At 39.0% G+C, this 17,209-nt stretch overlaps 1 protein-coding gene across 6 annotated transcripts in view; it reads right to left on the minus strand.

The window, feature by feature from the left end:
• Nucleotides 1–17,209, minus strand: part of LOC127410724 (transcription initiation protein SPT3 homolog) — a 160,484-nt gene that overhangs the window by 7,730 nt on the left and 135,545 nt on the right. For all 6 annotated transcript variants that reach the window (XM_051645927.1, XM_051645924.1, XM_051645922.1 and 3 more), the window contains 2 exons: nucleotides 14,856–15,023; nucleotides 11,660–11,770 (listed from right to left, as the gene is read on the minus strand). In XM_051645927.1, the coding sequence (XP_051501887.1) occupies nucleotides 11,660–11,770; nucleotides 14,856–15,023 (279 nt within the window). The remainder of the gene's footprint in view (nucleotides 1–11,659; nucleotides 11,771–14,855; nucleotides 15,024–17,209) is intronic.

Genomic DNA, 17,209 nt, shown 5'->3' on the forward strand with positions numbered 1-17,209 from the left:
TTAAAGAATTGTAAAATGAATTGTTGTGGACTGAAGGCCAATGATAGATTAATGTTCACCAATAACGTAATTATTTTAATTCTATTTATTATATATATATTATTTTTTTAAAAATTAAAAAAAGTATTTAATCATTATGTTAAATTATTGCAATTATGAATTAATCTGCATGTTGTAATTAATTCGATAAAATATCTGTCTGTCTGTCTGTCTGACTGACTGTCTGTCTGACTGACTGACTATCTGTCTGTCTGTCTGTCTGACTATCTGTCTTTCCGTCTGTCTGACTGACTGACTGACTATCTGTCTGTCTGACTGACTATCTGTCTGTCTGACTGACTGACTGACTATCTGTCTGTCTGTCTGTCTGACTATCTGTCTTTCCGTCTGTCTGACTTACTGACTATCTGTCTGTCTGTCTGTCTGACTATCTGTCTTTCTTTCTGTATGTCTGACTGTCTGTCTGACTGACTGACTGTATGTCTATCTGTCTGTCTGTCTGTCTGACTGACTGTCTATCTATCTATCTAGATACTGCACAACAAGTCGAAATTTTGGATTCACCTACTAATTTTTTTAGTGTCTTTAAATTATTAGAACACCAGTGTGTCAATTACTTTTTAAATTATTTTTAGTAAAATATATTACTATTTTTCACATTTTAGAATAACTCTTAAGTCATCAAAAATATGAAATAAACAAAAACAGAATTATTTAGAGAAAAAAATATGAAATCAGTATATATTTATATATACAAGTCAAAGAGATTCTGTCATCATTTATGTCTCACCCTCATGTCTTTCAAAACCCATATGAATGAAATTAAACAGTTACAAGGGTCAGTCAAGCTCCAATAAAAGCCCCATAAAAGCAAAACAACGGCAGTGCAATATACAATTCAAAAATCAATAGAGTTATGATTATAAGAGGAACATATCTCTAATATTAAAAGGGGATAACAGTTTAACTGATAAAATAAATCTTTGGCCGTTTTGGCAGAGAAAAAAGCAGCTGAGTTGAAAGTGAAGCCTCTTTGCTCGCCTTGTTTGCATGAGGGAAGAAACTGTTTGCACTTTCTCTTTTCTAGCCCGTTAAGTTGCATCACTGCCAGGATTGCGCTGAATAAATATGGGTGATCCCTAGTGAGAAGAGTTTTATCTTTGATCAGAGCAGTCCTGTCCTCTTGTTGGTCGCTGAGTCTCAGGCGGACAAACTGTCTCCACTCTACCGAGAGATGACACTACAATTATCAGTCTTGCGCTGGAGGGGAACTCACATATGTAACTCGTTAGCAAGAATATCATCCTGTCTTCCCCTATTTTTATGCCCAATAAAAATAGTCGCCATGAGGCATTGTGTATCGCATTTTGTAAACAATATGCCACGTGTCACTTTTGTTGAGATTGCGACAGTTCTGCGGAAGAACAATGTTCCAAACTGTCATTGTTTTACGATGCCCGGCTGGTTTCACGAACACAGAAACGTTGTTAGCGACAATAAACAAAACAAAATCCTTTGCACGCTCCATAAAACTGAGTGGTGTGCATATTTCAGCTCTGAACACCTACAATAGTTCAGTTTTTGTCATTTTTACGCAAAGTCTGCAGGCCAAGATACACATTAGACAAAGGGTCAGGATTACATTTAAACACTCTGGCACAAAAAGAACATAAATATCGGTGAAGAAAAACAAAGATATGTCACAGACTGAGCTTGGGCAGGAACTTTCCCCCAAAGACTGAAAGGATTTGTTCATGCAAAAAAATGACAATTATGTCATCATTTACTCACCCTCATGTCATTCCAAACCTATATGACTTGGAACACAAAAAAAGAAGTTTAGAAGAGTGTCCAGTTGCTGTTTTTTCAAGTCCACACGACTTGCTCTACATTCTAAGTCTTTCGATAGATTTGTTGAAATATAAGTATTCAATTATTCATTGAAAATCTCCCCCTCTGCTGTAGCTTTTCAAATATCATTGGAACTTCTGCATATTGACAGTGCTCGACACGATCAATTATGATACATGCGACAACCAATGCTTTGCCTCACTGCTGCCAAACATGGTGGACAAGTCTTCATGCACCTTTTTTGAATTGCACCCGAGCACAAATGAGATTCGAGAGCTGCGGCGGAATTAAGGCAAAATTTTTAGCAAATAACGACTCATACAAAACTAACGTACAGCTTCAGAAGACTTGGAATGTACCGTATTTTGGAATGACGTGGGTGAGTAAATGATGAACATTTTCATTTTGTGTGAATTGACCCTTAAAAATGTGAGAATGAAAAGTTTTTCGATTTATTTGTGCGAGGAACAGGCGGAAATGTAAGTCATTATTCATTGAAAATATCTCACTCTGCTGTAGCTCTCAAATCTCATTTGCACTTCTGTATACTGAAAATTTGCATGATGCGATCAATTACGATACACACGACAACCAATGGAGCTTGGCATCATTGCAGTCAAACATGGCGTGACAAGTCTTCATGCAACTTTAAAAAAAATAAATAATAATTTCTCCCAATTTGGAATGCCCAATTCCCACTACTTAGTAGGTCCTCGTGGTGGCGCGGTTACTCACCTCAATCCGGGTGGCGGAGGACAAGTCTCAGTTGTCTCCGCTTCTGAGACCGTCAATCCGCGCATCTTATCACGTGATTCGTTGTGCATGACACCGCGGAAACTCACAGCATGTGGAGGTTCATGCTATTCTCCGCGATTCACGCACAACTTACCACACGCCCCATTGAGAGCGAGAACCACTAATCGCGACCACGAGGAGGTTACTCCATGTGACTCTACCCTCCCTAGCAACCGGGCCAATTTGGTTGCTTAGGAGACCTGGCTGGAGTCACTCAGCACACCCTGGATTCTAACTCGTGACTCCAGGGGTGATAGACAGCATCAATACTCGCTGAGCTACCCTGACCCCATCATGCAACTTTGTTTTAATTGAACATGAGCGCAAATGATAGAGCGTTGCGGCTGGAGCAAAGATTTTTTTGCGAAAAAGGACTCACAAAGCTCAGAAGACTTAAAACAGTGCCCTGTGGAACAACAAGTGTAAGTGGATAATGAGAATTTTCATTTTGGGTGAACTGACCCTTAAAAAATGCAAAAATGAAGCGTCGGAATGCTAAATAAAGACAAGACAATGAAAAGTGGCATGAGTGTGCATTTCGCTGACTGTAATGAGACGTTGCCATCAGCATAACTCCTGCTAATGCATATTCATGAGTGCCGTTTGACAGATGTGGACATGTGCATGAGGAATTGTGTGTGTGCTGGCGCCCAACAACTCCAAGAACTCCGGGAGGAGGGAGAGGACAGGGATACATGGAGAGGTCCTGTCTGCCTGGAGCCGATGGAATTGGATCAAGGCTGCGGCACACACAAGATGCCGTGCATGACAGTGGAACTTCCCCAACGAACGACTGCCAGTCTTTGAGTCTGCCTGCAAGTTCAACTATATCGATGTACAGTCATCCCGGGTGAATACCTCCTTCAAATGTCTTCGAACTGAAATCCAGAGGCTTAGGAAAATAGACAAGGCCAAGTGTGGGTTTTAATGCAATAATGAACTTCAGACCGTTTCTCTCTTTCTCTCTCTCTCAGAGTGGATCTGTGTCCGCAAAATCATTGGGTGCAGGTTTCATGGGTGGCGATACAATCATATACAAAATGATTAAATGGTGCAATGGAATGCTCTTATTGGCAATGAGCGGTCTGATATTTCATATTCCACAACAAAGTCATATTCCACCCGTCATCTGGGTATTTCCTACTTCTCGTATCACTCTGCGACCGAAATTATTTCAGCTCAAATCAATGTCTCATGTCCATTTATTTGACCAGTAGCTTTGTAATAAGCAGGATAATGAGAAGTCAGGTGGTCATTTTCACTAAATAAACAACAACAGAACACTGACACAAACCGAGGTTGAATTCAGCTTTTTTTGAAGACTCTGTGTGGTCTCTTTCTTCTCACACAATAGCATAATTTAAGTACAAATAAAATGCAAATGTTTCATGACCATTTATTTATTTGGTAGGTAGCTGTGTAATAAGCGGGATAATGCACAGTCGACCGGTCTTTGTCGCAAAATAAACCACCCTGTGTTGGGGTCTATGATCACCCAGTTGGGGTTTATTTCTCGATAACAATGGTCAAATTCAAACAGTTGCCATCAATACTGTTTATTTATTGTATGTTGTAAACAATACACCATATACTGCCTTATGTCTTGCATGTGACCGTTTTGAGGAACAACAGTGTTCCAAATTGTCATTATTTTACAGTGCCCAGTATACATATTTCATTCTAAACACCTTCTATACTTTTCGTCATCTGATTTTATGCAAAGAAAATGACTCACAGGCGAAGACACACTTTAGACAATGTAATTTCCTACAGTTCAATTAAACACCATTATTTTAAGTAAAACTGCACAGCCTCAGCCCATAGCCATATTTGGCCCCTATTTTGGTAAAAGCAGGGAGATTTAAAGTAAAGCAACACCTTTGAGACTTCTGGGCAAAGAATTAGAGCTGTTATTGTGCTGCAGAGCGCCATTATTTGGGGAGTCGAGAAACAGCCAGACCCAGCGCGCTTCAGCGAGGAAGAGCATCCCCAGAACTCCAGTTTAATGGGCCGTACTGTACACCACCTCACTGTGAAGTGGGATTTTGGGGTCAGCGTTTGGAAAAACCCACCGTAAATCAAGAGCATCTGAAAACAGCCAGGAGGGCTTGCAGGCAGCACTCCACTCTCTCAAAGCCTGAAGATGAGACTTTATTCAAAAATAATAGCCAGTCTGTTTACTGCGCCACAAGATGGATTACATGGCACTGAAATAAATACTTCCAGATGGGGCTCAACAGAAATTATACTGAAGAAGAAGAGAAAAAAAAAACGGCTCCATAAATCTAGAGTTTTTTGGCACCAAACTTACAGCTTCATGCTTCTAATGGCATAGTATTTTCATATCAATGCGTCAACAAATAAGAAAAGACTTTAGACCGTCATTGCCAACATTTTTGGCGCACAATTAAAACAAATAAAGTCCTTCGTGTTCAAGGGTCAGAATCCAGGAAGTTGAATACTACTGTAGGGTGCCGTTCTTGCCCTGACAAGCTTGTTTTAAAGACAAATATCATGCTTTGCTTCAAACGGCGCCAGTACTTTAGCTTGTATTTCTGCACTGGGAGGTTTGAAAATCATTTTGAGAAAATATTGCCTCTTTGGAAGACTACCGTACATCATTTTCCCATTCCAAATGACCCACTTTTGTATGATTCTGCCAGTCTTTTCGCTTGATATCCATGGCGTAAAAACAAACTATTCAAACCATGGGGAAGAATGTCTCCACTTGTAAAGGTGTAATTGTTAGGGAAGGTTTGAATGGCCCTGTAGACACTGAGGAGCGCAGGAACTGGCATCTGATGCCAATATGAGAGACGGAACTGGAATTCAAAGATGTAAAACCTGGTCCAATGGGCCGTTTATAGTGCAACATTTATGAGGCATTGAAAAGGGCACGGTATTGTAGAAACAGTGAGTTCAGTGGATGAAGACGATGGGGCAATAAACAATTGTTGTCACTGGCACAAAGTCTTACGCGAAGTGAGATCAGGGGAAACCGCAAGTAAGGTTCAAAATGTTGCTGTCACAGCAAGATCTAAATATGCAAAAGGGCCAACAAAATTTAAACAGATCCACAGAGGATATACAGTATATGAACATATATTTTGCTCTCTAAAAGGAAACTTTGGCATGTAACTGCTCCTGCACCTTTTGTGCTATGGCTGTGATTAGGCACATTCATATGGTGGACATAAAAAAATAAAATAAATAAATAAATGGAGGTACGAAGTCATATCTAGAGACTAGAATATAATAGAAACTTGAGGGTGGACCTGTTGGACTTAAAGGATAGTTCACCCAAAAATGAAAATTCTCTCATTATTTACTCACCCTCATGATATCCCAGGTGTGTATGACTTTCTTTCTTCACCAGAACACATTTGAAGAAAAACAGAAAAATATCTCAGCTCAGTAGGTCCTTAAAATGCAAGTGAATGGAGATTTATCTTACGAAGCTCAAACAAATCACAGATAATCAGCATAAACATCATCAATACGACTCCAGCGGTTAAACTGATGTCTTATAAGGTGATACGATAGCTTTTGATGCGAAAAAAACAAAAATATTTAAGTACTTTTTAACTATAATCCAACGCTTTTGGTAAGCTTCACTAGAGGGTGGAGATCACGTGGTCTCTCGTGTGACGTAATCGTGTTGGCATGTTACAGACGTAATCTCATGTTTTTCTCTCGGTTGAGACATTCAGGATAAGCACACAAATAATAGATAATAACAGATAACAGAAAATAGCAGATCTAAACCAAAACCAACAAGCAACTGTACAGCGTTCCCCCTACACCGTTGTAAACACCACTGCTCTTCCGGGTGTGTCGCACGTGCGTCAGTTCTCAAATGCCAATGCAATTACGTCACATGCGCATACCACTGCTGACCGGAAGCGATGATTTAGAGTTAAAAATTACTTAAATGTTGATCTTTTTCACACCAAAAGCAATCGTGTCGCTTTAGAAGACATTAATTTAACAGCTGGTTTCTTATGGGTGACATTTATGCTGACTGTCTGTGATTTTTGGTGCCTCAAAAGTTGGATCACCATACACTTGCATTTTAAGGACCTAATGAGCTGAAATATTTTTCTATTTTTCTTCAAATGTGTTCTGGTGAAGAAAGAAAGTCATACACACCTGGGATATCATGAGGGTGAGTAACACTAGCACACCCCAAAGCAACCACTCAGAACGCCCCATTGACTGCATAGCAACCACTATGAATACCCTAGCAACTACCCAGAACACCCTATCAACTGCAAAACAACCTCGCCAAACACTCTAGGAACCACCCAGAACACATTAGAAACTGTATAGCATCACACACACACAAAAAAAACTCCTAGCAACGACTAAGAGTATCATTGCACTAAAAACCACTCAGGACACCACTGCAACCATCTAACAAGACCCTAGTAACTACCAAATCCACACTAGCAACAGCCAAGCAACCATCCAGAACACCCTAGCAACTGCATTGCAAGCACCCCAAACACCATAGCAACCGCCTAGCAACCAGCCAGAACACCCTGACAACTGCATAGCAACCACCCAGAACACCATAGCAACTGCAAAGCAACCACCCCAAACATTCTAGCAACCACCTAGCAACCACTCAGAATGCCCCATTGGCAGCATAGCAACCACCCTGAACACCCTAGCAACTGCATAGCAACAACCCGAAACACCCTAACAACTTCCTAGCAACCACCCACAACACCCTAGCAACTGCATAGCAACCAGCCAGAACACACTAGTAACTGTATAGCATCATGCTAAAACAACTAAAAGCACCTTAGCAACCACATATCAATGCGCTAAAACTATACCATTGTAACATCTTTTGTAACACATTGTAACACCCTAGTAACCACACAGAACCACCTAGCAAATGCATAGCAACCACCCAGAACACCCTAGCAACCGCCTACCAACCACTCAGAACAACCTAGCAACCGCCAAGCAACCACAACAGAACACCCTAGTAACTGCTTAGAAAACACCCTAGCAACTGCACTGCATCACTCTAAAAACAACTCAGAACTAATTAGTAACAACCTAGCAACCAGATATACAGTAAATGCACTAAAACCATTTAGTACACCCTTCCAACCACCCAGAATACCCTAGCAACTGTATAGCATTGCACTAAAAACAACACAGAACACCTAGCAATCTCATATCAATACGATAAAAACCACTAATGACACCTTAATGACCATCTAACAAGGCCCTAGTAACTACAAAACTGGCAGCAACAAACACACACACACACACACACACAAATGTACCCAATTATATCTGATGAGTCCATTTTCCCAAAAAACAGCAGAGTCTGGAATGAAATAAAAGTGTATTTCTACTTGGCCGGTGACTTGCTGTCCTTGTGAATGGGGGAGGAAATTGTGTTGCCCTGTGCGTGAGCGTAATCTAATGAGCTCTCAATGATTGAAGGTCTTGCGTTACCCTCTTAATTAAATTTCAAAGTTAATAATCTCACAATGACTAGATTTCGGTAATTTGAGGCAGATAAAGCATCCAACAACAGTCAGTGGCATAGACATTTAAATAACATAATGCTATACATCCACGACTAAAAAAAAAAAAAAAAAAAATTCTGAAATCTGAGTGAAAGAGAACTGTTTCCAGATTGGCTCGGGGAGTGTTCAGAATTTTGCATGCATTTGATGTTTATATCAACTTAACTGCTTCTGGCTTGTACTGCATATACAGCAAAGCATGGTTGCCAAACGCGCCAACTGATAACTGTACCCATTAATGAGAATTTGCCTTGCGTCTGTCAGCAGCCCAGTATATGTTCCAATGTTCCAAACAAGGGCTTAATTCTATCTTTCTGATTTTTAGGGCACACTATGTGGTTAAAGACCAGAGTGAAAATTACTTATTGGTACAATTAATCATGGGTTTAAACTGGCTCCAGCCGCAATAAAACCGAGCCAATTACATGATAACGCGATTCTAACGGCACTCACTCAGTCACTTGCTTCCCCCCATGTAATTATTCCAGTACCATTACGAATGAGGAACTCAGATTTACTCATCAAAGGCAAACTGGAGTGGCACTACGGAACATCTGGAAGTCTTCACTCAACGTCATAGGTTGAAAGACCATATAGCACCTGTGTTATATATTAAGCAATCCACTGTTTCCCTGCACAATTCTGAGTTTCCTACAGTTAAACATGCCAGCCTCAAGTTTATGCCACAGAAATCATTGAAATGGCCCAGCGAACATGGGGCCGAGAGCGTATCAAGTCACATTTGTCTTGGGTTGCTCGGTGACAATGAAATTATAGTACTTCTCAGTTCATTTAGAAACTAATCGGAATGTACTTTCATCATGTTTTGGTTTGCAAAGGCCCCATCAACATCGTAACATTTGTTTGCTTTCAGTTCGCCATTAACTTCATTTTTAGAGTATTCGGCATAAACAAGATGCAAAAGACAGAGACGGAACTATCCTAGACTGTTTGTCTGTTGCATATTTCCATAGAGGTCTCTGCAAAAAAGATAACTTTAATTATTATTGGTATTGATATTAGCAGTGGAATCACAGCCGATAATTTTAACCAATAATACGTAAGAATATAATGTTTTTCTTTTTTTGTAAAGTGCTTGTAAGACCTACCCAATCTTAAGCAATAGTGTGCATGACCTGGAAAGTTAGTATGTCATGTCGCTCACTAGCTCAGACATTTCTAACGATATATGACACGTGACTTTCCGATATGCCCAATGTTTTTACCGATTCCTATTCTGATTAAAACAATTTCATAAGCAAATTATTATAGTTGCATGATATTTTGATGGATGATATGTTATTCACAGATAACTGGGAAAATGAAACTATTACTGAAACCGATACTGGAATTACAGCCGATAATTTAACCGATACTGTGTTATGATATACTGTATATGCTTGCATCATTAAATTTTTTTTTTTTTTGTAAAGTGCCTGTAAGATATAACCATTCTTATGCATTAATGTGCGTGACCAGGATACTTAGCATGTCATGTCGCTCACTAGTTCAAACGCGTGACTTTCCGATATGCACGATGTTTTTATCGATTCCTATTCTGATACTGATCATATTTCAAAAGCAAACTAGTACAGGTGCATGATATTTTATTGGTTGACATATTACTCACAAATAACTGGGAAAACTATTATCGAAACTGATAGTGGAATAACAACTGATAATTGTACCCAATATTTTTTTAAGACCTAACTATTCTCACAAAATTATCCAATTTACAAAATAATGTCACTCACTAGTTGAGACCTTTGGGAAATTTAAACTATTATCGAACCTTATACAGGAATTGCAGCCGATAATTTTAACCGATATTTTACAATTTTTTTTATTTTATTATAATGCGCTTGTAAGACCTAACCATTCTTATGCATTAGTGTGCATGACCTTGAAAGTTAGCATGTCATGCCGATCACAAGTTGAGACTTTTCTAACGATATATGACACGTGACTTTCTGATATGCGCAATGATTTTATCGATTCCCATTCTGATTCTGACTGTTTCATAAGTGGGAAAACGAAACTATCATTGAAACCGCTAATTTTACCCAATATTTATTTAAGAGCTAACCATTCTCACACGACAGTGTGCATGCGTGTAAGCATGACTCGGACAGATAATGTTTCTTTCCATGATGGTATGTCATGCCACTCACTATTCGAGACCTTTCCCAAGATATATGACTATCCGATCTGTGTGACGTTTTTACAGATTTCGATTATGATTAGTATAATCATATTTATTTATTTTTATTTTTATTTTCTCCCCAATTTGGAATGCCCAATTCCCAATGCGCTCTAGGTCCTCGTGGTGGCGTAGTGACTCGCCTCAATCCGGGTGGCGCAGGACGAATCTCAGTGTGGAGGCTTCACGCTATTCTCAGTGGCATCCACGCACAACTCACCACGCGCCCCACTGAGAGCGAGAACCACATTATAGCGACCACGAGGAGGTTACCCCATGTGACTCTATCCTCCCTAGCAACCGGGCCAATTTGGTTGCTTAGGAGACCTGGCTGGAGTCACTCAGCACGCCCTGGATTCCAACTCACGAACTCCAGGGATGGTATTCAGCGTTAATACTCGCTGAGCTACCCAGACCCCTAAAGTATAATCATATTTCTTAAGCAATTTAGTAGTTAAGAGTTGGTCAGATCTTTTACAGTATATGCATTGTAAAGTACATATTATACATTTTTAAATGACACCTATTTGTGTCAAGTGAGTGGTTTTTAATAAATAAGCTAGCCGCTGCAGTTGAAAGAGTTAAAACGCAGTAAAATTATCGGTAATCGGCATTGACCCAGAAATTCCTTATCAGTGCCTGCCTATTAAAAGCGTGATCTGCTGCATTAAAAATTTGGTTCACCATTTACTAATTGCATTACATAACAATGAATAGTAACAAAAATTACTAAAACTGAAAGAACTGAAACTGCCAGGTTTTCTAGCGATTATTGGCTTGGGCACGCTCAAGTAGCTCTGTCATTGGTAAATTGCTCATTACCTGTGCATTACACACCGACCACAATAGCAAAACCCTCCAAATTGGCTGTGAGAATGCTTTAAAGCCTCCAAAAGCCATTTCTCCAACACAAGCTAGCATTTAAGGCACCCACACTTCTGTGCCCGATGGAAAATTATAACTTGCAGTCGGTGAGCTGCAAAGTCACATACTGTACGTAATATGCAAAATAAGTAGTATTTCTCGGCTGTAAACAGAAATTACGGAAAACAAAACAAAATTAAATCTCTTTTGTATTTCCAAAAAGGACTGAAATTCTGCTTATTTAAATCTCCAGTAGAATTCTGTGACTTTTATGAGGAAAATTACACTGACCACAAATTGCGCTAAACAATTCCAATACTTCAGGACTTGACCACTTTAAAATGGTGCTGCGCTGCGATTATAAATATAACTCTTTTATGGCTCTGTTATTACGTACTGAGAAGGGGGAGAGCGGGCCCATTTTGTGGCTGTAGCGCCTGATGGCTTCTCTGATGTGGGTTGGTTGGATGGCACTGCTCTGAGCCTCTGCGCCGCAGGCTGCTGCACTCTGCAATAGAGAAGAGAGAGAAAAAATACAGCTCGTATTATTGCTAAATCAAAAACACAGTGGGAGACCTGCAGTTTAATGCACAAACACACAGCCCGACGAGGACAGGGCGCACACAAATGCACACTTTCTACGGAATCAAAATTGGAGCAGGCAGATGGGTCAGCCCTTTACCTCTGGAGAGATTTAACTGCTACATGTCATTTGATGCTTTATGAACTTCCAGCACATCAGTGACTCTGATATATAGAGCTCTGACAGTAAACATCAGTGCTGTGTGTGATTGGCTATATTTGTTTTTTCTCTGAATTTATCGGAGGGAAGGGAACAGTTTAACTTAGTATCTTTTAGCAGAGGAGGGAAAAACAGCACCCCTATTTTGATGTTTGCAATAAACTGAATTCAGTAAAACTAACATGACATGTATAGGAAACTACAAATGTTTCTGAGCCAATTATAAAGTAATAGTTCACCCAAAAATGCCAGTTCTGTCGTCATTCCAAAACCTGCTGGATGTTGTTTTCCATATAATAAAAATGAATTAGGACTGGGTCACTTAAGTATTTAAATCAGTGCTATTTTCGTTAACGAAAACTAAAATACGAAATAAAATAATTTTTGTAAAATGAAATAAAAATAAAAACTAACATGCTTGTAAAAAACTAACTAAAACCAAAATGACCTCAAATTAACTTTCAAGTTTTTGATACAGAGTTTGCTATAAAATTTTAAACATTTACAAGCCACCTTCATTAAAGATGAAAATGCCACTAGATAACACGAAACTGTCCAGAGAAAATTAATGAAATCAGTAAAAGTTTTAGCTTGGGCAGCAATAAAATACTCAAAAACTAAAAGTAAAATAAAAACTAACTAAACTAAACTAGGAAATAGGAGTGGGGGATATACCAGTAGACATGAAAACCGCTAAAAATTTGCCGACCGGTATACATTTTGGATTATCACCTCTATCACGGCAACACAAACCTGCCACACGAGAAATGTGTACAGGACATAACACGTACACATTACACAGAAGATGAGAGACGATTATGAAGGAAAAAGTGCATCGTCCGTGGTGTGGAATTGGTTTGGCTTTAGAAAACATGAGCAGAAAACAGTGATTTGCAAGGTTTGTACATTGTGTATGTCGATATATATAAATATCCATGTGTGTGTGCGTATATATCAGTGGTCAGAGCTTCTCGTGAGACTGAGAGAAATAATGAAACACAGTTTTTCACTGACAGCTGCACGTGTCATTAGATGAAAAGCAGGTCTAGAACATGAGAAAAAATCGGAAAACTGAATCCGCTTCTGAGGCCGAAATTTCACTTGAGCCACCGTCAAGGCAATTTCAACGAGACTCATCCCGCGCTCTAAACATGCCTCCCATCCAAACACGCGCAGTCTGAAACACGCAAGTACACGCGAGTATTGAAGTCATCCCAGTCCCTTCATTTGTGCTCCTGTGACAGAAAAAGTGCAGATCATACCCGCTACTCATTCTGGTTTCTCTCGATGTCAATCTCATGTAGGTTTTTAAAATACACATCAAAACCCTTTCTAAAAGTCAGTTCCAATGATGTTTGATATCAGGAAACAAACCATCCATACCGTATTTTCCTTCAGATATTTTATATTTTCTTTATAGAGATTACAAAAAACACTGAGAGCCCAATTAGGTGTTTATTTATGGATACATGTTTTTTTTTTTTCTTTTGGGATTTTTCCCCTTTTTCTCCCCAATTTGGAATACCCAATTCCCAATGTGCTTTTAAGTCCTCGTGGTCACGTAGTGATTCGCCTCAATCCGGGTGGTGGAGGATGAATCCCAGCTGCCTCCGCGTCTGAGACCGTCAACCCGCACATCTTATCACATGGCTTGTTGAGCGTATTGCCATGGAGACATAGCGCGTGTGGAGTCTTCACGCCATCCACCGTGACATCTGCGCTCAACTCACCATGCGCCCCGCCGAGAGCGAACCACATTATAGCGACCATGAGGAGGTTACCCTATGTGACTCTACGCTCCCTAGCAACCGGGCCAATTTGGTTGCTTAGGAGACCTGGCTGGAGTCACTCAGCACGCCCTGGATTCGAACTAGCGAACTAGTGAACTCCAGGGGTGGTAACCAGCGTCTTTACCACTGAGTTACCCAGGCCCCGTTTATGGGTACTTTTTTATTTATATGTTATTTTCTTTGTTGCATTGCTTTGAGAAGATGTTACGTTTGAGGAAATGTAATAATAATAATAATAATAATAATAATAATAATTCATTCTTACTTATTATTATTATAAGATTAGAGCACATCACCAGACTGAAATATGGCATTTTTTTTATTTTATTTTTTTTACTCTGAGTTTGTCAACTTGCAAATAAAGCAAGTATATTATAATTATATAAGATGAAATTTATGAAGTATTTAATTCACTGACTGGATTACTCAAAATTACACATTGTGACATGGCTTAATATCTAATACAATTTTATTAATTTTTCAGAACAAAAGTTAACTATATCATGATATATATCGTTATCGTGATATAAAATTACTCATTTCGTGATATAAGATTTTGGTCATATCGCCCACCCCTCCAAGGAAACCAAGAAAAAAAACTAAAACTAAACTAAAACTAACATTCATAGAGTGAAAACTAATGAAAAGAAAACTAAATTGGAAATCAAATAAATTTACTAAATTTAAAAATTGAAAACTAAAATAACCCTGCTTTAAATACAGAGATGTCTGGACCACTTTTATTATCCTTTAATGGTGCTTTTTTTGGTTTTTGTAATTTAAATAGAACATATTTAAGAAAAATAATAATAAATTGAAAATGTAAGAAAAGCCAGAAGAAAAACATGGGTTTGGAACAATATAAGGGTGAGTAAATAATGACCTTTTGATGAACTATTCCCTAATCCATGCTAATCTAAATCCAAATTAAAATTAAAACCATTTTACCTTTCATGATCTGACTTATTTTAGGATATTCAACAAGAACAAATGTAGGACGGGACTCGATTTTCTCCACTGGGAACTGACTGAATGGTGAAATGTGATTAGCTGGACTCTACCTTTTTTCTTTTCCTCTGTTTAATCTTACTGCTGCCATCTTGCGCGAGTCCTCCGTTGCCCTGCGCCATCGAGTGCATCCTACCCTGGTTTCCCGCTGTCAGAGGGCCACTGGGGGTGGATGGGGGGGTGTTCTCTGGGGAGTCGGATTCCTTTTTGGTGCTTGAGGCCTGACGATAGAGCAGTAAAACATTAACAAAAATGTCCTTGTTGTGGTGTCGAAAGTAGCGCATTTGTTCCTGACATAAAAGAGCTGATGGCTCACAAGAACCCAGGTTCAATTCCAGTCTCTACTGTCGTATGAATAAAGGCTAAACATCCCAGTAATACAAGTAAAAAATAAATAATACATGAACAAACATTGGTTCTCACATATCACATGACAAATCATGACCATGTCCTTTCTAAGCTTGGTGATATAAATCATCATCCAATTTTCTTGGATGGGAAACAGAAGCTCCAACCCGGTCTCATGACAAGTCATAATAAAAGCGCAAGATGGCGATATCATACAAGTTGGCTCATATAAATGCATGCGTCTTTTAATCCCATTAAGAAAAACAAACAATCCAACGAACAATGCTTTTACGATTTTTCTTAAGTTCAAACCCTTACCCAAACATAAAGCTAACCATGATTTTAGTAGGAAAATACGTTTTGTGTACCATGAGAGAAAGAAAACATTGCGGTTTGGAAACGAAAGAGGGAATCGCCACGTGGCATGACACCGCGGAGACTCACAGCATGTGGAGGCTCATGCTACTCTCCGCGATCCACGCACAACTTACCACACACCCCATTGAGAGCGAGAACCATTAATCGAGTCCACGAGGAGGTTACCCTGTGTGACTCTATCCTCCCTAGCAACCGAGCCAATTTGGTTGCTTGGGAGACCTGGCTGGAGACACTCAGCACGCCCTGGATTCAAACTCACGACTCCAGGGATGGAGGTCAGCGTCAATACTCGCTGAGCTACCCAGGCCCCGAAAATCATGATTTTTGTCATAATTGTGCAGCCCTACTGTACTGTATCAATTTGAAACTCTGTTTGTTGATTGGTTGGTCTCTATGGGAATAAAAGCCATAACTTTTCATATGAGACAAGCCATCCGATATCTTAAGATTTTGCCATTTCGTGCAAATTATTATGAGTTGTTATGAGAATACGTTGCCGAAAATGTCCTTTGTGTTTAACAGAAGAAATATAGTCATACAGAGTTGCTCGCATAAGCACCCCACTCCAAAAAAAATATTTTCTTGATTAGTATTTTTGTCGTTTCCTAGTAAAAAATTATCTATATATTCTCAAAACAAGATATATTTACTTAAGCAAAATGGCATTGTTTTCAGAGAAATCTAAGAAAAGTTTTCAAATTCATGCTCAAAACAAATACAAAAAAGAAAAATCTGCCAATGGGGTAAGAAAACTAAACTAAATGGATCCAATTTATATTAGGTGGCCTTAACTACTATGTACTTAACCATTTGATACAATGTACTTATTATGTACATACATGTTGTTGCATTGCAATTACATTTAAAGTACTTGCATTTAATTACATTTGTAGTTACACTGTTAACTTTACCCCTAACCCTAAACCAACCCTTACCCCAATACCTAATTCTAACCCCTAATCCTAACCTCACCCTTACTCCTAAACCTACCCGTACCTCAACCTCAGTAGCAGCAAATGTGGGTATTTTGCAGAACAACATGTAGTTACACAGTAAATACATAGTCTTGTATGTTAGTTCATAGTAGTTAAGGCCTTCTAATAGAAAGTGTGACCAATTTCCTAACCTATTTGCAAATAGTTTTTTCTTGTTTGAAGCATAAACCTCACTAAATTTAGTTTAGGCACTATTTATTTGAAAACAAGTAAATTGATCTTGTTTTATGAATGTTTAATTATTAGGACAAAAATACTAATTAAGAAAATTATTTTTGGCAGTGCATTGTTCAATGAGCGCTAACCACTACGCCACGGCTTTGTGTGCAAGCATTTGATCAAGTTATTCAATAACCGCCAGGTGACAGAATCAAAGCAAAGGACTACACCACATCAACTACACTTTCAGATGCATAAATGAGGAAAAAACAACGTAAAACGACCAGCCAAGTTTACGAAGATCACAATGTATCTGACCTTCCCATGAATACTTCATCACGCAATATTGAGTCACAAAAATCAGTTTGCTTTCGTTTCACATTTCAAATGAAATTACAGAAAGCAGCGTAATAACGGGACACTTAAGGACACTGGTGCAAACATCAACATAAGCTTGAAAAACATCACCTGCGGTCTTACAACATGACTCTTTCTTATCGCTCATTCTGTCACTCTCATCACATGGG

This window comes from Myxocyprinus asiaticus, chromosome 20, assembly GCF_019703515.2.
Source record: "Myxocyprinus asiaticus isolate MX2 ecotype Aquarium Trade chromosome 20, UBuf_Myxa_2, whole genome shotgun sequence".
In the NCBI taxonomy this organism is placed as follows: Eukaryota; Metazoa; Chordata; class Actinopteri; order Cypriniformes; family Catostomidae; genus Myxocyprinus; species Myxocyprinus asiaticus.